The sequence below is a fragment of the Pectinophora gossypiella genome, chromosome 6 (genome assembly GCF_024362695.1).
Source record: "Pectinophora gossypiella chromosome 6, ilPecGoss1.1, whole genome shotgun sequence".
Lineage (NCBI taxonomy): Eukaryota > Metazoa > Arthropoda > Insecta > Lepidoptera > Gelechiidae > Pectinophora > Pectinophora gossypiella.
Window position 1 is genome coordinate 7315900 of NC_065409.1, and position 22707 is coordinate 7338606.

Here is a 22707-nt window from a genome sequence, read left to right on the forward strand (position 1 = left end):
ATAATGGATGTTGTCGTGAGCGAACGTTGCATTATCGAACTTCTGCGTAAGTTATCTTTACAAGTTTCGTTTTACAATTTTAGTTTCATAAAACATGTCGAAAGCGTTATTACAAACTCAGATAACATCGACGTAATTTACAAATAGATTTTTTATTTGCCAATCGGTGTACAAGAGGTACTTACTCAGATCACGATTCAAGGTGGTCGGGTAAGGCAGGAAGAATGCAGTCGGTATTTAGTACCTTGTTCCCAGACCTTGGATAATTATGCACCAATTCAATCATCGATTAATATTTGACAGCGTATTATCATATACATGTCATGCATTTGAAGAATGCTCTAAAGGTCATTGAATATTTTACAAACATATTCTCGCACACTACGACAGGGTAGGATGTTTACAATTTCAACACAGCCTATAATCTATTGGTAGTCATTCACCTCGGAAGACTGCCCTGCTTACATAACGTTACGTGATTTCTAATTCCTTATTTGTCTACAGAAAATGACGTTGTAATTTTGCATGTCGAGTGAATGGTTTGTACCTAACAATATTTCATTACGGCGCGCGGCGTGTCTGCCAGAAATGTGATGGTGCGATATCTTCACGTAGGTGCACGCCAAAGGCGAGCATTGCTTGGCCAATCTCTGGCATTCTCTGGTCAGCTAAAGGTCAGAAGCCGGCAACCTGCGGCACAATCGGCCACGACGATTTGCGAACCGCAGCTCTTGCGCAACTGCTCACGGGACGCAGTATAACATATAAACTACAATATAATACGTATCTTAAGCAAACGCAAATTGTATCGTCCGAATCAGATTGCTATGACGCGCTGTTCTAAATGAATGTCTGCTAGTTGATCTGAATTGATAAGCCTGGAGTGTTGAATTTCAACCAGTAATTCGAACGTATCCCCATATTAATTAATGCAGACGGTAACAAAGCTATTACGCTGAATAAATGATCTGAACTAATCACTGAGGTCGAACGTAAATAATTTAACAATTCAACTGTCTGTTATAATCAGTAAATTGGAAAGATTACTAAATTGCAGATGGAGCTTAAGGGTCAGTTCGACTAAAATTATCATGAATGATGTTTAGATGTGTCAACGTAACTCATATTGCAATTATAGACAAGTGGCTCCTGCATCGAAAGGAACATCTGTCTTATCTTTTCACGCATCAACATGTTTATTTGCAACACAGTATAATATTGAGATATTAAAATATATATTTAAAAACCTTGAGATTATTTTTGATGCAGAAATGCAAGGAGCACTATCAGTTTATGGCTTGCTGACAGGCGATTTGTCTTCGTTATTGTACAGGTAAGTAAAGTATACTTACAGAATGATATTTAGAGCAGGGCAATCTTGTGTATCGTTTGTTCAGAACGCGGGTTCATCTAGAAGCGTGTCTAATCTCAGCGAGGGGCAACTTGCACAAAGCATGTAATAACTGTAGGACGAAAGCCGAACGTGGCCGACGAGTGCATGTAATTGTACCAACAAAGGGTCAGTACAACGGCTCTCAATACTCAGAATCTCGCTTGCACAATTGTTTACCACATACCACCTTGCCGTAATTAGAAAGAGTTGGTTAGAGAATTGCCTTATCACAATTACAGGTGAAAATAATAGGGATTTAGCGAGATCGGTGCTTCTCAAATATTTGATATCGTTAAGCTAACACATACATAAAGAAACTAAAATTATTATTAGGATTAAGTCCACTAGTATACACTGAATATTCAAGTAAAGTACTACGCCAGAGTTAAATTTTTAAAGACATACCGTAATTGTTATTTTAGCAAAAAATTCCATTTTGCAACATTGTAAATATTTAATTCATGCCTTGAGACCTTCGCTCGTGCAATCTTCATAACATGGTTTGTAATGTAGGTTTATATGTGTATCCATGTATTGTGAGGGAGCGGCCCTCTCAGCACATTCAATTAGAATTGACCGTTGATCCTCTCTGGAAGCATCTAGACATGTCCTGAGCGCAGTGTTCACGCAAATATACATTGTATGTATCTACAGCCTATTCAATGTTGTAGTTAATCTACAGCAGCTTTACAAAAGCCTCGTCAGTTTGTACATCGAAGAATTATATAAAAATAAACGATTATCGTGTTTTTGGTAGATACTAGATTTTATCCATGTTGTTAGGTTTTCCAGCTAAAAACTGCAAATGAAATTCTCGGACGATGTCAAAAGCTGGCCGGGCTAATCTAAATTGCATGGCTTCAGGTTTTCATGAATAATTTGCTAACGGAAAAAAAGGATTAAATCTCTTTGGGATTATTCTCTCATAATTTATGCTGTGTATTGCAGGAGGTAGCACGCTTGTTACATTTGTCATATTTCCATCCCACGACCGCTATTGTTTCGCAATTTCATAAAGTTAAACATCGTCGGTTCTCTTTTCGGCTATCACTTTCATATGACGATGTGTAATAAAATGGCATATAGGTCTACCCACATAATAATATGTGTGTGAGGCCTATATGAAAAATAATCGAAATATTATATTAATGAGAACAAAGAAGAATGTAAAGGCATTAAAGGAGGGCTAAAGGTTTCAAAGGACAAAATACCTCCCAGTCTTGGAATCCTTTATCAACGTAACAATTTAACTTCGCCCGCTGCTCTCGCAGCTCTCTCCATACCTCGAAAGCAATTTTGCAAGTCATGTATTTATTGAATGTTGTATCTCTTGATCGCGGAGTTGTGTCTATAGTTGGGTATGTTTTCTGTTGGAGGGTCGTCGTCCTCGGATTTCACTTTCATGGGGTATCAGAGCGTTGCCATGGTGACGGCGCCCTGGCCACGGCCGGTGCTCTTGGTAATTACATAATCGTTACCGTTTCCATAAAGAACTCGGGTTTTCACTTTCCAATAAATAAGCCAGTACGAAGCGCAGCTTGTATCTACATTTCTGTTTTCAGTATTAAGTAAAATATATTGTTGAGCCTTACGTCGCCAGTGTGAAAGTTACGACCTTTTTCATGTTCTAGTGCTTGCACTGGCTACTGTTTGCTTTGCTGCGATTTATATTCATTTTACGATCGTGTATTTCTTTGTTACTGCAAATGCGGCGAGCTGCTGTAAACATTATGTCAATTCCTCTGCATCAAAGATGCATGTGAAGTACCTATATTGTTTAGTAATAACGTAAACAACAATTTCACATCACTTAGCTCAATTTTAAATCGCTTTAGGACAGGAAGAGAGCTGTTATTGACATCAATGCTTTTGTGATTGGGTTCACCATTGCCACTGTTAGGGTCACGGGGCTGGTTGGATCACCGTTATTACACTACTGTTACAGCTGGTGACCTGGCTGCCAACTGATTGTGTAATATTTCGCAGCCATTACGAATTGTTTATATTTTTGTCTATTTCCAGTCTAGTTATTTTATAATAGACCGATAGAACAACAATTTATAAATTAAATTGTTTAGATTTGATAGTTTTACTTCCTCATGTTTAATTTATTGGTAGTTCAATGTTGTTTCCCACTTTAAGCGACATGTTATAACTTATAACGTGAAGTAACTATATAAGTTATGACACCTACTCTATGATGTCTATAAGATTCTAGTAAGTGGTAGGTACATTTAAATGTCGGGAAGTTCTCGTTTTTATTTCTTAACGTTTTAAGACAAGGACTACGTATAACTTGGTTCGCCTATATCGGTTCAATCTAAAAGCTCTTGAGTTCTCGCCCCGGGGGACGTCGGATCCCCGGGATTGTGTTTTTCAACAGACCAGGCTTTCCTTCACCAAGGGGATTACAGAAGACGAGAAAGTTTTAGTAAGAAAATATTATCGTTCCGTTTTCTCTTTTATCTAATAGCGATGGGTATCGTAATATTTTTCTTGTTTCCCTTTTATGACTGGGTATTTCTTCGGAAGCAGTAATTAATGATAGCCAATAACATCGCTGATACATCTTTGTAAGTGATGCTCGTAGTGTTTTTATTGAACGCTGTTGAGGAGAGTCGGTATCGATCGGCTTTGCTTTCATTACGAGACGGAAGATCCTTTTAACTCAAATAACTCAATCTATTTCAAAGTTACCGCGGCTCTTTGAGCTTTTGCAAAATGTGATAGCTAAGTATAATTTGATGTTATACAAATTTCGTTATTGCTGAATCGTAAATTCTCACTATAACCGTATTAATAAACCTCTTATTATTCTGAGTATGCTGTTTTTGTTAAGAAATGGAATGTCTACTATCATCTCTTTAGCGTTATTCCGTTTTCACTGGGTCCGCTGATCTAACCTGAAGATTTGACAGGTCCGGTTTTTTACAGAAGCGACTGCCTGTCTCACTTTCCAACCCACGAAGGAAAAACTTGCCCACGACAGGTTAAGTTAGTTCGAAATGTATTTCTCAGGAATGTTTAGGGTATTATCGGAGTGCTGAGAGAGTGAGCTCTCCTTCTGAGTATCTCGGTATTTTAGTCAGTAGTTAGTTGTTGATTTTGATTTGGTTTTGTTCACTACTTCGACTATAGAAAGCTACACTTGTCGTCGGTCAAGTACGTTCGAGCCTCGAGGTCGCAGCCTACGCCGCAACAAGTTGACAAACAATGCAGGATCACAGAGCTTCCCACAATCCGCACTCATTGCGTACATTTCGCAATTCGGACATCTGGTGCGAATCGTTGATGTATGCGCATTCTGATTATTGTTTGCCGTCGACAAGCCACGCAACTTACTACGACAAGTAGGTCTACTAGTGCGATCTTATCTATACTACATCCACCTATTGCAAGGTAAGTGTTACGAAATACAAACTCTTTTAACATAATTTGACTTCCGTACATAAGTAAGTCATTATATAGATTTAGATAATCAGATTTCTTTTCGTTTCTTTTCTGAATCGACATTTAGGCAGTGCAGTGGCACACCCATTCATTTTTTAAATTTAATATTTTTTATAACTCCAAACCGGTCGCGATAAAGGTTAATTCATAAATGCGTTTTATTTTCCCCCTTTTAGCGGTCCCGTTTCTTCGAAATAAGTTCGGAGAATATTGTGAAAGACGTGACAAGTTGACACGCCAGTAAAACAGCAAGTACTGTTTTCCCACACGAGGAAATTATTACGAGAGTAGGAAACCGTGCTGATATCACTGTCACTGTTTTTTTTTCAGATATTGTTATCATTATCAGTATTTTGAGCAATCTGGCCGAGCGACCTTGCTCTCTCGAGATGGTTCCATCCATGACGCACCTATGATTGATTACATGAAAAATACACGATAACACCATAGTCTCGTGCTTAGTTACAACGACAACTACATGATAAAGCATTGTGGCTGTAGTAAGATGATATTCACTATGTTACGATGTTTAGGAACTTCCTGAAATCTAGATAACACGATTAAGTACATAGTATTTTTGTATAGATTTTTTTAAGCAAATGGAATTCTATAGTCTCTGCTTACCCCGGTGGGAAATAGGCGTGAGTTTATGTATGTATGTGTATTTTTGTATGGAAAATAATCGTACTTTTGTTGATTGATATATCGATTTAGCTAAATTCACTTTGATGTTTATTGAATCCCGGTTCATTATTTCGATATTACTGTTAAAGTTTTTATTTATCTTAGTGATTTACACCGGCCGAATTGGTGTCACTAGTTTGTCTGGTATACCTATTTCGTCCCCATTTTATTAAATAAGTGTTAGTGTATAACCATTTACGTGAGTTAAATAAATGTGATATTGTGTTCGGAGGACACGGATTCCATCACAAACATACAGGCGTGCCGTGTATACAAATTTACTGTCAATTTTCGCTTGCACGCTAATGGAACCCGTTAGATACATGAACTGATTTGGTTATAACAGAGGCATACTTGGACGTGTTATCAGTAGCTATAAATACAATACTTACAACTTTTGTCGTAACTTAAGTATTTGTGCGCATGGTAAATACATACATTTTACTGGAAAAATTAGTTTAAATTACATACAAAATTGTTTTTGTAAGTGGCTTACTTAGTCAATAGATGAGTCATTGTCGGAAGTGGTAGTACTGATAGGTATACTAAATAAGTTTGAACCTGTGCTGTGGTGTCTGTCAACGTATATAGGTTAATGTGTTTACTTTACACTCTATCGATTGTTGCGGGCGCCTTGCCACAGAAAATTGTTGTCAATTCCGTACACATCATTGACCACGCACCACAAGCTCCAAAGTCAATCAAAGCCCATGTTTGTTTTTAAAACATTGTTACACTATATCGTTTCCATCCGGGGTTCAATTTCCATATAAAACAGTTGTTTTATTACTCGTATAAAGTGACAGAGGAATACCGATGAGGCACACGCGTTCGGTAGATCATTATCTGTTCTACGAGGTTTGCTTTAGTACAGTCGTCACTGCAGCTTCTTGTCTAGGGAGCAAAGATTGACGAAGACACAGATGTCGCTGTGTTGTCTATTGTACTCCCCACTGCGTAGGTCGATGATTGTACGTTAGGTTCGGGCACGTAGGCAATAATATATTTCCTTGTAGCGTGGCCACTCACCCTGCATAGTTGATGACTTGATAAATGATGCTTATCTTTCAACCCTCATCACACGTCTTCTAAACAAGAGGGAAGACTGTGTAACTATTTGTTTTCTTGCGACTTAGCTCGAGATATATAATGCTGGATTTTAACGTTTATGATATATTCTGAATTCATGCAAGTTTATAACATAATTCATAAGTGAAAATGCAACAAGTGCCTACATTTGCAATATCATCAAACATTATATCGGAATGACATGACAAGATATATTATGTACTTATATTATTGTTTGTAGGTAAATAAACAAAAATGTTACTTCAGTAACATAACATTGCGATTCTATTATGGACGATGTTTTTCTTCACGATTCTCCAAAACAGTTTCGCCTTCGGCAATAAACTAGCTTCCCACAGATGAAGAAGTTAATTGCACCTTTCAATAACAACTAAAAATGCGGATAGTGAAATCCCGTCTAAGCCGAGCAGTTTGTACGGATACCGTTAGTAGCGGTCAGTGGGCCACTTTTTACCATTTATTTGTGGCTCCGCTGGACTGAGGCCCTACTTGAGTTTTTTTACGTACGGACAACCAGTATTGGAGGAAATATTCCTAGACATACTATGTAGTTCGCGGCATGAATATTTCTGACTAGTTTGACAAGTACAATTTCTTTCTCATGAAAGCTATTAAAGTTTAGTAATAGTCACTTTTATTTTCAATCTGGATTTTTTACACAATCTGGATTTGGACAATAGACTTATTTTCTTATTCATTCAATATTTTTATTACAACAATGTTTAAGTCGTATTATTATCTTCAATCTTAGAAATAAAAAGCACCAGTCTAAAAAAGAGATAATAGTTATACTTAGTTTATATCGTTTTGACCTTACCACGGCTATAATATCTAATTGTAGAATAATCGGAGATGAGCTGTTCTCACGACTATCATTATGCTGCGGGCATATTGCCTCTACCATAATGCATATATTATTCTCGAAGAACTTTTTCGAACTGTGAACAACATTCTTGTCATGGGCATTGGAATACTACAAGCGACCAGTGCCTTAGAGTTGGAAAATATTTAGTTCAAATTAATGTGTCTATGGAGTAATGGCGATTACTCCACCGACAAGAGCACAGCTCTTAAATAAAGAGAGAGAGAGAGAATGTAGCAAGAGTTGGGGTCTATGAAAAATTTTGATAAATGTACGTTTGACAGCCTCCGTGGTCTAGTGGTTAGAGCGTCAGGCTCACGATCTGGAGGTCCGGGTTCGATTCCCGATAGGGACATTGTCGAAATCACTTTGTGAGACTGTCCTTTGTTTGGTAAGGACTTTTTTGGCTTGAATCACCTGATTGTCCGAAAAAGTAAGATGATTCCGTGCTTCGGAGGGCACGTTAAGCCGTTGGTCCCGGCTATTAGCCGTAAAAGCACCTCCACCAACCCGCATTGGAGCAGCATGGTGGAGTATGCTCCATACCCCGTCCGGTTGATTGAGGGGAGACCTGTGCCCTGCAATGTATAGGCTGGTTATGTTATGTATGTAAGTTTGAAGTTGTCATGGGATTTTTTAACCAATGGTCCGTCTATAGGGTACAAATTGTGAAGCCTGATCCGAGGCAGGCGGTGCAGGCGCGTGGGGGCGTGGGAGTGTGTTATCGCTCGCGACTCCGTGCTCATTCAATTTAACACCCTCGCCACAGAATCTGCAATTAATATGCTTTATTGCCCCGTTACAATCGATGCACCATTCCATATGTCGCACGTAATGTGCCTCCTTTGCATAGTGTTTATCTACTGCTGCATTGTAATGCGATACTGATCTTGCATACGCTATAATGACTTACGCAATACTTAAATTTATCCTCTATTGCGACGTTTAATGATTATCATTGTCAGAGTATTGCATAAAGGCACTTGATAAATCTGTGTTTAATGGAAAACAGTCAAGCTAAATTTAAATTCAACTGATTACTTGTTCGGTTAAATAGTATTTCCAAATATTTGATGGTTGGAGCAGCGGCTTGAAAATGTGAATGTAATAAATAGATACAATGTATAAGGTACCACAAGCATAGTAGACTAGATCGATTGAGTCACTAAGTCGGTGATCGAGTTAAAAGCATTCAACTGTTACGAAATTAGCCGTAATTCACGTTTCAATTTTGTAATTAAACAGTTTGCAACAAGGTTGAATACAGTTTTAAATTGATCAGTCTTTTCATAGTCGTCAAAGTTTAAAAACGTCTCCTTACTTGAGAATTCTCGTAAGTAACCAAGTACCTCCATAGATTTCTTCAGTTTTAAACTTTCACTTTGATTTGTCGGCGTAGTTCTAGTAATTTAATCATTAGAAAATCATGTATTTACAGCAGCAATACTGCACGAGGTAGCCTGTGAGAAATGGGGCACTGATGAAGGGGAGATGAGTCAAATTACTGAAGACATGCAACTCTGTGATGCATTTTAAGGGCTATGTATAGCTTTGCACATTATGGAGAAAGTAAAGCTATAATAGACAATATGAAAAGAGAAACAGAAAATAAAGGAAAGATAGTATCAAAGAACTGTAAATTTCATAAAAAAATAGGAAAGATTATATTAGTTATTATACAGTGTACAATAAACACCTATCTAAGCTTTTGTTTTGCGTCAGCATTTGCCCTAAAACGAATCCCACAAATAAACACAATCCGTACTGGGTGTTTTCATTCAACAAGTAATTTGTATGTTTGGAAGCGAGAATGCAACCGTAATAGCTTCTGATTGTTATATGTTCAAATATGAAGGGAAGATTAACTCTGCTATGCAACCCATTCAAATTACAACCAAGCTCAGAACAGTGGCATTTCGTAACAATAATTGTAGTCTAGTTTTTCTAGAGCACTTCCTCATTAAACGGAACGAATGCTTTGTGCGAGTCGTGTGTGCAGTATACAGTGTACAGAAGCGTTACTGTGGTATAATCGCGTCTAAGATAAACCGCTTTATCTGTCATGTAGGTATTTAAAATTGCATCGGAATTTAGCCCAGTGGCAATTATTCCCAACTAATAAGAATATGATTTACTCGTAACGTATGTATCCAATGATCCATGTGATTGCAAATCGTATTCGTGTCAGTAACAACTCTTGTTTTAGTTCAAGTACGAGCCCATAACGACGATAGTGTGAAACATTTTTTCTAGTTTTCACGAAAGCGTAGCTATCAAGCATCGCTGCGGACCTGTCATCGCTTTCTAGTCGCAAAAGGTACCAATATCTCCAGCTGCACGTTTCCGACGTGTGTGACAGCTTTCATGGACGGCTCGCTACGGGGAGACATCCAATCCCTTCTTTACTGTTTAACACGTTACTTGAATATTCAGTAATGTGGACAGACTTTTCTTTGACTTAAATTAGCAGTGTTTAAGTGGCTCGTCTCATGACGTAAGTGGAAAACTATGATAATGGTAAGGTCCAAAAAGACGTTGCTTTAGTATCACACTCAAGTCCAATTAAATGAGATAACGTAATAAGTCTTAGATAATCTTTTTTAATATATATACTCGAGCCACACCAGTGTTTAATCCGACAGTTACTGATGTCTTTGATTGGATAATCTTCAGATTACAATGTCCAAATAAAGCACCACTAAAACTCGCTTGAATGAATACACGAATTGAATCCGCCGGACAAAAGTTGAATTCTCACGTAAAGTTACGTTTGCTGACCTAAAACGGTACAAAGAGATGTTCTGTAAGTTTGTCCGAGATGAATAGTGAATACACGCTGTCAAAAGGGAACTTACGGTTGAGGAAAAGTAGGCCGTTGACCATCGTCCGACAACTACTAGGGCAGAAATGCTTCTGGGAGTTGATACTTATAGTGCCTTTGCCACTAGGGTACCAATACGATGTACCAAAAGATCAAAACGTTTTTGTCAGTCTCACGTAACAGGATTACAACGATATTAGTTAGATATCATACAGGGCGTTAGTGACATCGTAACGAAAACTTTCAGGGATGATACAGACCATGATTCTGAATTGATATCAAGTAGAATTTAACCATGTATATACCTCGACAACTTTCCTCTGGAGCTTATACAGTACCAGTATCACATCTGGAATATTGAAGGTGCATCGAACACAACCAATATCACATAATGAGTTGTATCTAGTAATACCTGTTTCATATAGAGTTATTGAACCTCCTGTAAGGCCCTTTCACGCAACGTTACCCGAGAAACTTTAAACTTGCGATACGTAGTAACCATTTCTGCCAGTCTGTTTTAATTACGCAGACTCTTAATTGGAACAAATTCAGTTTGTTACGGTACAGTCTGAAGCAGTCCTTATAATTTCTAGCTTAGAGTTGAAATATTTATACAACATGGAGGATCGTAAGGCATTTAATCGCTTGGCACAGTAATTACGATAGGAGGACACTCGAGACCGAGTGGAGCGGCGAACTTCTGAGAAGTTCCTGGATGAATGTAGTTAATTTAACGGTTCTTTAGAAGATTGTTACGAAATCTTACAAACATTTGTTAGTTGAGGATTACGATGACAAGGCTGTGAAATGGTCTTGCTAACTTTTCGCTTGCGTTTCTGGTAAGTTAATTGCTTGAATAACTGAGATTCTAATGACTTGTAATTTTGGAATGTTATTCGTGGGGTCATTTAAGATTTAATATCAGTGATTGGAGGTGAGGTGTAGATTGGCCTATCGTAGTCATGTAGGCCAGGAGTACCATGGCCGGCGGGGTCGACGACCGGCCCCCGCTCCCGCCCCGTCACCCACGTCTCCGGACCCTGCACTACTACATTTCTCCACTCCGGCGCATTGCGCGAGTTATCCGTTCAAGCTGTCTCGCTAGACACGATGTTTAATGCAACTATTTCAAACACAGACAACCGTTCATACGAATAACCCTTAGCGTTTTAAATTGCATACTTAATTACAAGGTTACTATCAAAACGCGATTTTATCTAAACGAATTGCTTTGTTATATTACAAATAATGTGTGTGAATCTTTGATGAATAGTTTAGAGAAAGTATTTCGCAGGTCATATCGTATACGTAAGTGTTCATTCTTTTCATAGACAACGCCGCACGTTGGAGAGACTTTCAAAATGTTTTACCCATTACCGTCACGTAATGTCTTTTGCAGATTCACCACAGACGTGTCTGGTGACCGTTAGCTTATACATATTCATATACATAGCCCTTGCGGTACTCAATTAGTAGTCTAAATTTTGATAATCACGCCGACTGGGCCGGATTGCAATTGAGCTTTTACTTGGCCTGTGATCGTGGTCGGGCTAATCGAGTTATCTCCGGCAGATTGCTACGGAGCCCGCAACGTGGATAAATGATTGGCCATTTCCTCTTAATTGAGCCCATTGGATAAAGAACGGCTATCATTGAACGCTTTAGAGGTTGAATAAGCAGACTGGACAGGCTGTGTGTATCAAAACCCACGGAGAACATAGAATAGAATAGAAAAAGTTTATTATAAAAGGACGCCACACACAAAAAAAGACAACAACATCATATCAAATTTCCACTAAAACAATTACAAAAAAGCAAGACGGATCTTTGTCGAAATGACCATAAGGTGGTGGTGGACGTCCTGAGATAAAAGGACCTCACTCAGCACAAGTCGCGGCGTGAACCACGACGCTGATATTATGTGGACCCTGTTGGGTGATGCACGAACATCGTATTTCATAAACATGGTATAGGCCTGAGCTATTGATGCGTTTGTTACGTAACCAGAAGTAGAAGAGCTCATTATCTATGACTTTTTTATGTTCATAGCCATGTATTGTAGAGTAAAATAAAAATTTAATGGAGCGGGGCTTTTCTTTCACCCTTATTTTGTTTCTGACGCTTCAAAATATCTGATGGAATGGAGTAAGGTGTACAGTAATGACTACCGCATTCTGCGTCCACTTTCACGAGTGACCTATCACGACGTGGTCACCTCAGACTCGTCTGTAGAAAATTGCCGGCACATTTTGCATAGAATACTACCATAATACGTACAAATAAAAGTAGGTTAGGCAGTGCTGTACTACGCGATGGTTTTTCAAAGAAAAATCACCTCAGGTCTTCTCAAGCTCAAACTCAAAAATATCTTTATTCATTGTTTTAAGTTTACGCGGTTATTATCATAATTAAAACACATAATAACGGGTTCACGGGTCATCCCGTGATCATGGCACTTGCAACAGTGTCGAAATATCGGGAGTCTCATATCCCCATTTAAACGCGGTAAGAACCCGTTATTATGTGTTTTAATTATCTTTATTCAGTTGGTAACATAGTTACACTTTGAATCGACTTAAATATCGACTTAAAAGTCTCAACTACTGCAACTTCTCATAACCTGTATAGCCGAGGAAAAGTAGCTACAAGAAAAACCACGGCACAGGGCCCGAGACGTTCATAAAAAAGTTTTAAGAAGAATAAGTTGTAAGAAGTTTTTAGTTAGTTAGTTAGTTAATACATACTATTGTATTATATATAGCATCAGAATCCGATGCAAAAAAGAACTCAATAATCAGACGCATGCGGAAAGAAAGCTTTATAAATAAATATCTCCTACAGTAAGTACATAGTAATAAATAAGTGAACCATTGTGTAGGTATTTACTATGTTTGTATGAAACATATGTTAGACAGTCATAGATTCTTTCCGCTGACTTTCACCGGCACTCGTCAAAGCGCCATTGACACACATCACACCATTGTTTATAGAAAACTACCTCGCTAAAATCACAAGTTGCTTAGCTAATTGATATATTGTATTACTACAAACGTACATGCAAACCTACAAGTGTTTTAGCACTTCATACTTTTTATTTGCCGGCGATTTTTTGACTTTTCGAAGGCTACAGTCGAATGGACGTGATATTAGAAGAAAGTACCAAGATAGGGCTCGTAGACTATCTTTTGTATTGCGAAATTCTACTTAATTGCAAACATTAGACACTGAGGACGGTTGTAAAGCTTTCAACAATCTTCAAGTCTTTGTAAGTAACACGACTGCAAGCCAGCACGTTTCGCGTTGAAACTGATTTATGTCCAAGTACTTATATCTTGGCCTTTAAATGAACTTAGTGATCGGTAAGAGTCCATTATAAAAACTATAAATATGAATGTGCGTTAAGTTCACGGGCAGATATACCTAAGCTCTTTTATTTTCGTCCTGGAAACGGCAATATAGTTACTCCTAAGTTATTATTTTCACATTATTTTCTTGTTTTCGCCTCACAAGAGCCTCTAAAGTGAGAATATTGATTTGGCTGTGGAGGGATACCGTTTGCTACAGAAGTTGTTTACTTTTCCCCCTCGTAACCTTGTCATGTAAACACAAATTCAGAGATTGCCCAATGAATGGGAAAAGAAAAACCGTTGTAGGTACGTGTAAACTCGTGCCCACTGAATCGTGATGCCAACTGCCTAGCAAGGCTGCTAGCTGCGAAATTACGGAATATTTATCATGGCCAAATTGCCTTCATTTCGAACTCACTGCTGGAAGCCGACAATCGTGAATTTATTTACTCATCGTCTAAGTGTTCTTAAAATATTTCGTTAGATAACCATAATATTACCTATTCTCCTCTTTCTTATCGTGTGGGTTGCGAGGTGGATGACCAATCTCATCAACCCTGGTGTCATGATTATTATTGAGCCGCCAAAAGCCCCTGACGTGGCTCAAGTAATGACTACGTACTTACATCAGAACGTAGTTCGTAGTATTACCTGTTGGCAATCGCCTGCTCAAAAGATATTTTTCTAAAAATGGATTGTGTCCCGACGATACCGATGTTACGTAAACATCATCATAACGTTCAAGCTTTCATTTCATTAAGTAATGTAATAAATAAGACATAAAAAGTATTATTTATTGTCGAACAATGTTCCTAAGTCCAATATAAAATCGGTTTTAATTAAGTGTAATTTGGAAAGCATTAGCCAACGTTCCAGAACGTGAACCTTGCATCCGGTCGCTCGGATGCTCGGATGTCTCACGGTACCTGACACCCTGTGCTCCTACCTACACCAACCAACCTATACAACACAAATAGACAGGTATACAAGTCTCGGTATCAATGGAGCTGCGGTTTTCTGCCTCGTAAACTTCCGGAGTCTGATACGTGTTCTGTAGCAAACGGGTTATTTGGCTCGCCTTTACACTCGATTCCAGTCATAAAGTTCTTATCTACGTGAACTTTAGGAGCAGTTAAGAACAGCTACATATCACAAAGAGTATAAGCTGCTTAAAAATAACTATCAACTGGCGATTAGCAAACATTATCAAATTAATACTCAATTCTCGAGTGAATAACCTTTTGAACAAGTCATTACGGTAATACGGTTATTCTACAGATAGCGACACTACCAATCATAAATACAGAATTTTATACCTACGTAAAAGTTGTAATGTTGCCAAACTGAAGAGAGATATGCTCGTGTTATGCTCATAAAATGATATGTAAGTATATATGAAAAGTACCTAATGGGGAAAAGCAATGAATTTGAGTTCCGTATTGTGTACATACATAGCATAAACAACGTATATACGTCCCACTGTTGAGCACAGGCCTCCCCTCAATAAACTGGGGATAAGGGGCATACTCCACCACGCTGCTCCATTGCGGGTTGGTGGAGGTATTTGGGCTAGTAGCCCGGGGCCAACGGCTTAGCGGGTCTTCAAAAGCACGGAATCATCTTCCTTTTTCGGACGATCAGGTGATTCAAGCCTGCAATGTCCTTACCAAATAAAGGACAGTCTAACAAAGTGATTTCGACAATGTCCCCATCGGGAATCGAACCCGGACCTCTATCTAGATTGTAAACCCAACGTTAGCATCAGAACCCTGGACCAAGTGCGATATTTTATGTTTGGAGACTATCAAAGTTCTCACTTGGTCCAGGGGTTCTGACGCTAACGAACCCAACGCTCTAACCACGGAGGCTTTGCGTATTGTGTAAGTGTAATGGAGAAACTTACTGTATTATTTTTGTTGCAGCCAACGCAGTCGCTCGTACGAGTCTGACGACCACGAGCGGGGCGCGTGCGAATGGTGCGAGTATGCGCTCATCATCACCCTCGCGACCATCCTCCTCATCGGAGTGTCCGCTCTTACCATCTTCTGGGTGTTCTTCTATCGGGAGGGCTATGGCTGGGCCGATGACATCCCTGAGAAGCAGTTCAACCTGCACCCGACCCTTATGGTGGCTGGATTTGTCACCTTCAGCGGATTCTGTGAGTATGCTGTACATATCCAAATAAATAGTTTAAATAAGTAATTACATTTATGTATAGTAATTTAATAATATAATTCTTAAAATCGGATGGCAACTGGATTATAGTATATCTACGAAAAGGTACTTAATCAATTATGGTAATCGCTGCACAGTAGGCGAATTGGACGTTTGATTGTGAATTATTCTTGCACTATGGGAATGTATTTAGGTTTTCCATTTAATTTTTGGCATCTAATTACTTACCGCTAGACTGACGTCCTACATAATCTATGCAGTTCCTGTCAACCTATCATCTATTGATGAATATAATATTGATATCAAAAAACCTTACTAACCTACTTACTATTGACTTTGTATTCATTTTGAGCATAGTTTGAACAGCCTGCGTGGTCTAGTGGTTAGGTCCGGGTTCGATTCCCGATGGGGACGTTGTCGAAATCACTTTGTGAGATTGTCCTTTGTTTGGTAAGGACTTTGCAGACTTGAATCTCCTGATTTTCCGAAAAGTAAGATGATTCCGTGCTTCGGAGGGTACGTTAAGCCATTGGTTCCGACGATTAGCCGTAAAAAACTCTCGCCCGCGTGGATTAGCGTGGTAAAGTATGCTCCATACCCCCTCCGGTTGATTGAAGGGAGGCCTGTGTGTGGACGTATATAGGTTGTTTATGTTATAGTTTGAACTCTAACAAATGTTGATCCAGAATGAAACAGGTTTAAAATGTAACATTTCAGCGGTGCTGCTGTACCGCATCTGCCGGTGCTTCCGGCGCATCTACGTGAAGCTCCTTCACGCCATCTTCCACGCGCTGGCGTTCCCCTGCATCGTCATCGGATTCCTGGCCGTGCTTGATTTCCACAACAAGACGGGCATCGTCAACTTTTACTCTCTTCACAGCTGGATCGGCTTAGTTGCTATGGGACTGTTTGGAATACAGGTAAACTTATTTAGACCTTACCTACCTGTGCTGAGAGACCCGTGGTGGTAGCCCAGTTGGTAGAACGCTTGCCTCTCTCTTTGAGGTCGCAGGTTCGAATCCAGCACCAATAAATTTCGAATTTGTTTCCGACTTCATTTTTGGATCATAAATTATTATCACATGCTCAGAGGTGAAGGAAAACACCGTGAGGAAACCCACATTCCCGAGAATTCATTTTTCGGAAGTATGTGAGCTAACATGTGGGCTGGTTTTCCCTTCGCTGGTTGGAAGGTCAGACTGTAAAAAACCGGACCTGTCAAATCTTCAGGTTAGGTAAGCGGACCCTGTGAAAAACGGCATAATGGTAGGGACCTAGCTAGGAAATGCTTAGGGAACACCGGAAATGTCGTTCGTTGCGTACAGAAAATAATCCCATCGACAGGATTACCCCAAACCATTGATTAATACGCTCGTCGCCCAGTAGCTGGACAGGAAGTCAGAATAAGAATTTTAAGTTCTCCATTCTCTTTACCGCTAAAATTACAATGAAATATTTAATGACGTCATTATTCTTTTTTGTGTGGGTTGTATGCTGATCAACCCTGATGTCAAAGTTGTTATTGTTAAGTAAGAAAAGCCGAATCAAACTTCGGCATAACATGAACTTCTGAAGGACAGAATCATTGTAAAAATCCCCCTTTTAGGTGTAAAATTAATTGTCTTATTGTACTTACTAAAGAAACCTTGTGATCACGTTTTAGTACGCCGTCGGTTTCTTCAGCTTCCTTCTCCTGTTGATCTGCAACAAGGGAACGGCTGGATTCCGTGCCTCTCTGGTGCCGGTCCACGCCGCCTTCGGAATCCTGACCTTCGTTCTGGGCGTCGCTGCTTGTCTGACTGGACTCACTGAGAAGGCACTCTTCACTTTCGGGTATGTTGTTTTACTATTTCATAACCTCAGCATCATATTTCTACTTTCTTTTTTCTTTAACAATTACATGTAATCCTTCTTGATTTACACTTAAGATTAATAGTATAATACTCACATTGGAGAAGATAAAAAAAGGTTTTTTCAATGCAGGAGTTACGTATCACCAAGTTAGCGCAAACTTGTAGTTCATCCATATTGCAACTTGATAAATCACTAGTCAAAATAGCATTAAACTCTGCAGACTAGTCAATAGCATCTTCTAGTGTATGTTGCATGTTTGTTGCACTAGTTGTCGCGCATGTTTTGTCTTCACTGTGTTATTTGTGTTGCTACTTGCTAGTCAGTGCTTATGTGACCGTATTGCAGCGCGGAAAGGTACAGCGGTCTGCCGGACGAGGCGGTGATTATGAACGCGATCGGAGTGGCCATGATTGCCATACTTGCTGTCGTCATGTTCATCCTCTCAAGAGACAAGTTCCGCGCGTCCGAGGCCCGCGACTCACACATACGAGCTTCAGTTGACTTGTAGATACAACATTGCTGCAGGACCTTCCTTTAGACGATATAAAATTACATTCCTTGGTAAAGCATTTAGTATTACGTCGATTGGACTTGATAATTAAAGCAGTGGAAGTTACATAAAATATATTAGTATTGGCAAGTTAATAGAGAATGTTTCAAGTAATAGCAGCTATGCGCTGATTTCGAAATATTTCAATTACACAATGCGAGTCAGGAGAATAACATAACATAACATAACAAATACTTTATTGCACAAACAGGAAAAAACAAAATACAAAACAAAAGAGAAATAGAATTAGTACAATAGGAGAATCTGAGAGTGACGATAGTGTATCGAATCGGTAGGTATAACTTTTTTTATAGAGTACATGTAGGTACAAATATTAGTATTGTTAGATAGGCCTAAGAAATAATTGACTGACCATTTATAACGGTGATGTTGATACTACTGGATATCTTTACAGATTCACCAGTTAGTTAGTAAGACCCCAGATCACACCATCTAATTTTATTTTAAGTCATACCTGTCATTTTCTTATCCTCCAAAAAGGAAAGGGACGTGTAATCGACAGGCTTAAAATTTATGGAACACACGTCAATTTTAGGCACAAATCTAAAAGAACCTTCTAAAATATTTACATTAGGCAATAACCCGACAGAACTAAGTAACAGCACACGTCAAACGGTTTGCATACCAGCGAGATACCTATTTGCTGGATTAGCTCGGACTATTCTATAATTTTAATATTGATTATCATTTGTTAATCCTCTGTCCCGTTTCTTTTTAGCGCATAAGAAAATGACGGGTATAACTTAAAATAAAATTAGTAAGTGTCTGCAGGAATCGGGGCCATTAAATCTTAAATTGCCATGCGGCTTGACAATGATATTTGTAACATATTCAAAAATAATGTTGTTTAAAAACATAGTTATCAAATATATTTTTCTACGCAATGAATCTATATACGCAGAGGCTTTACATATTTGTCTGTATCAGACCAAATATAACATTATTGTTTATTAATTTAGGTAAATAAGACTCGACTTCCACGTAACTTGTTACTAGGGAAACCTATAAATTAGTAAACTTATTATTAATTCTAAGTTACACTGTATACTTTGTTGCATTACAATTAAATAATTTAAGGTCTATTCTCACTGACTTTTTATTTATATTGTTGTATGTCTGTGGTTGTGGTGGCTGCGCTTTTGTATCGACATTATTTCTCGTATTCATTCGCACTTTTTGCATGCACACATAATCTATAAAATATTCATTTATTAACTAATATTACATTTTACATTACGCTCCACCTATCATAATTTATTTGCAGTATTTTTATATTATCGCATTCTATTTATTTACTGTCTAAAATAAGAATATGGCCAGATTATCTTAATCCCGTATAAAACACCTAACGCTAACATAATGGTGTCGCCTTAATTTTATTTAAGTTTGACAGTTGTACTGTAAAACTAGCTTTATCTCTGTCTTGTCTTCGTCGTAATAAGAAGGACGGCACTATTTTACAGCTGTCAAACTAAAATAAAGTTTTATCCGTCAGAATCGGTACCACTCTCTTAACCTCATACAATATAACGCTGGCAATATATTTTGATTTATAATATACTTGAACTAACCATTGGGGCATGCGGTGTGCAGGCAGGACCTGTCGACCACGAAGTACTGGCAGATGCCGCAGGAGGCCATCGTGATCAACGCCATCGGCATGTCCATCGTGGCAGTGGCCATCGTGGTGCTGTACACCGTGCGCGGTACCGGCGGCTATCGCCTGCGCAAGGTCGCCGCTCAGCACCCTAGCTAAGCGCCGACGTCGACGCCGCCGACTCCATAGCAATAAAGTGTTTGGTGACATTTCGTACAGAGCTTCTTTACGTAGATTTGAAAACATCAGAGGTAAAGTTTTGTATAAGGTGCTTTTCAATCGATGCAAGCACGAAACTTAATGTACGACAGTCTGAAACTATTCTGAAAGGATTTAACGCCCCAAGACATTACAACTTGCGATTTGTCTCCAAACTCCATCCGTACAATTTCCACGCCATTTTTTTAACAGTTTTTTAAACTCGATTTGATGCTTTAAGATTTCGAAACAAGAACACGATGATAAGTGATTAGAATACCATAAGGTCATAAGGTGGTCATAAGCATAGATTTGTTTATTTAAATGTAATTCTTCCAATTAATTACCCATGTACATGGTGAAGAATATATTATTTTAAATCTGTAAAATGGATCCCCCGCAGATGGATATCTTTATTTTAGACGGGGTCGAACGATCAAATTAAATATAGTTAAACATATTATTATATTATTATTGTTTAGCTCAATTTGTTAACTTTAGGTTTTACAAATTCTATCTGGGTGAGGTTATATGATTGTTCCCGCGGTTGTGCGTTGTTCCGCTGTGAAATCTTTACGTGTTTGTGGTTAATTCCGTCTTAGTCAAAATTGATTCGACTGATATTGAAAATGTAGTACTGTTTCTTTTCAGTTACTTTAAAAATATAGCCAATGAATAATGTAAGACGTATTGTAAGTTAGAGCAAAGTTAACGTCATTTATTAAATATGAACTGGAGATGAAGGTACTACTGTCACAGTGTAGTCAATCAGTTGGTCAAATCAACAGGCTGTAGAGGGGATGTCGAAGAGGACGCACGTTCATTTCCATTTCAACTCCATTGTACTCGCTGTTCTGTGGTAACATTTAAACTAATAGCGGACTAGAATTAGATGATTGCTGTGTAAGTAGGTAAGCTAGGTATGAGACGGATTCAGTGTGCGTATTGAATGAGTTCACTTTTACATACTTACATAGCACCGATGTCATTTGTTCCATAATCCACAAACCATGCATTATTTTCAATGGAAAATAAAACAAGAGGCCATACACTATTCCGATACTGAGTTTCAGTATCAATCTAATTACTTTGGTAAGTTTATGACGAATAGTTAAGATATCTTAGACGTAGGAACTTGTATATAAATTTTAATCTAATTAATGTAATGTGCGAGTGTTCGATAGCTGTAGAATGTGATCAAGTAGTAGAAAAATTACAATTATTTATTGATCCGTAACAAAAAGATAAAACATTGGAACTTATCTACAAAAGTTAATACAATTTATACGACGAATATACATATTTCCGAAGTATATTTAGATTTTCTAAAAACCTGCCACTTTCTATTCTAGATGTCGGCCAATGTTTACTGTAAAACTCGGCCATTTACCTACCTTGATTGTCATGTCGTTTACATATACGATAAATATTGTATAAGACAAGTGTTCATCCAAGTTGCCAAATTCGGTGTAAATTCATGTGGTCATATGTTCGTTATAATATCAATTATTACTGTGTACTACATACATACTACGTGTAGCATGTTTATCAATAACTATAGGATAATGCTCAACGTGTTTATACCTGGGGTACATATTCTTTCCTTATGTAGGGTTGATTAACATTTTCTATTAATTAGATAAGAGATTATCTATATTCCATTTTTGTAAAATTGCATTCCAACTTTGAAAGCTTTTGACATTCGTTTTGATAATGTACAATGCGTATTAAGACTGCATTCATAAGTAGGTCCTTTTGTATTAAACTGGTTTTATGATCGTTTCTCGGAAAGAAAATTTACAAATTTTAAATATCCCAGATTTTGTGGATCCCTTTGTAATAGCGGGGCCAACTTTTTATATGACTATAGATTTTGCCCGTTGCACGACACTGACAGATTGTTTTGAAGCAGTGTTCCATGCGATCTTTCGGTTGACGAAGCACCAAGAGAATTAATATAGTACCTGCTTATTTATGTAACAGTAAGGGTATTACGAAGGTAACTTGTTTTAATCAAGTAGTTGCATTCGTAGCAGAGGAGTTCATGCAATTTTAAATTGTAAATTATTTTCAAGGATTCGCTATAAGTGTCATTGAAATATAATTTCGCATACTTAGTTGAGTTAATTACAGTTGTATTGGTTAATTATGAATTTTATCACTGTTTTAAATTTTGAAATATTTATACAGCATTCATATGGTACATTAAAATACTTGTATTAATGATGAGTTGTTTTATTTTAAATGAAACCAGAGTAGCAATAGAACATTTTTTAATTATAGTATTAGTTAACTTGATTTTAAAGATATTTAGGTTGGTATAATAACATGTTGATTTGTAGATTTAAGAAAACTTGATTGAGTAATTACTGCTTAAATGACTTCATTACATATATCTTTGGATTTGACTAAACAACTTGACAATATAATTAACACTAATGTCGAAAGTGGATTCTTCACAATTGTTAAGTTTTTGATTACTCTTTGTACTCTGATTGAAAGCGCGGCACACAACCTAATAAAATGAAGGACTACTTTTATATAAGGTAGACAGAGTTACAGGCTTATATAAAAGTATTCATATTCGCTAGATCATTTAAATATAGGTTCATTCAAATGCTGAGCCACAATTGCTAATAAAAGTTAAAAAGCTGCCTATCCAAAAC

At 38.0% G+C, this 22707-nt stretch overlaps 1 protein-coding gene across 4 annotated transcripts in view; it reads left to right on the forward strand.

The window, feature by feature from the left end:
- Nucleotides 1–22267, forward strand: part of LOC126367267 (plasma membrane ascorbate-dependent reductase CYBRD1) — a 52337-nt gene extending 30070 nt beyond the window's left edge. For 3 of the 4 annotated variants that reach the window (XM_050010693.1, XM_050010697.1, XM_050010696.1), the window contains 4 exons: nt 15569–15804; nt 16539–16741; nt 17485–17654; nt 19840–22267. In XM_050010693.1, the coding sequence (XP_049866650.1) occupies nt 15569–15804; nt 16539–16741; nt 17485–17654; nt 19840–20002 (772 nt within the window). In that variant the 3' untranslated portion in view covers nt 20003–22267. Of the gene's footprint in view, nt 1–15568; nt 15805–16538; nt 16742–17484; nt 17655–18020; nt 19329–19839 lie in introns of those variants that run through there. The other variant, XM_050010694.1, reaches the window with a different exon arrangement.
- Nucleotides 22268–22707: the final 440 nt, after the last annotated feature.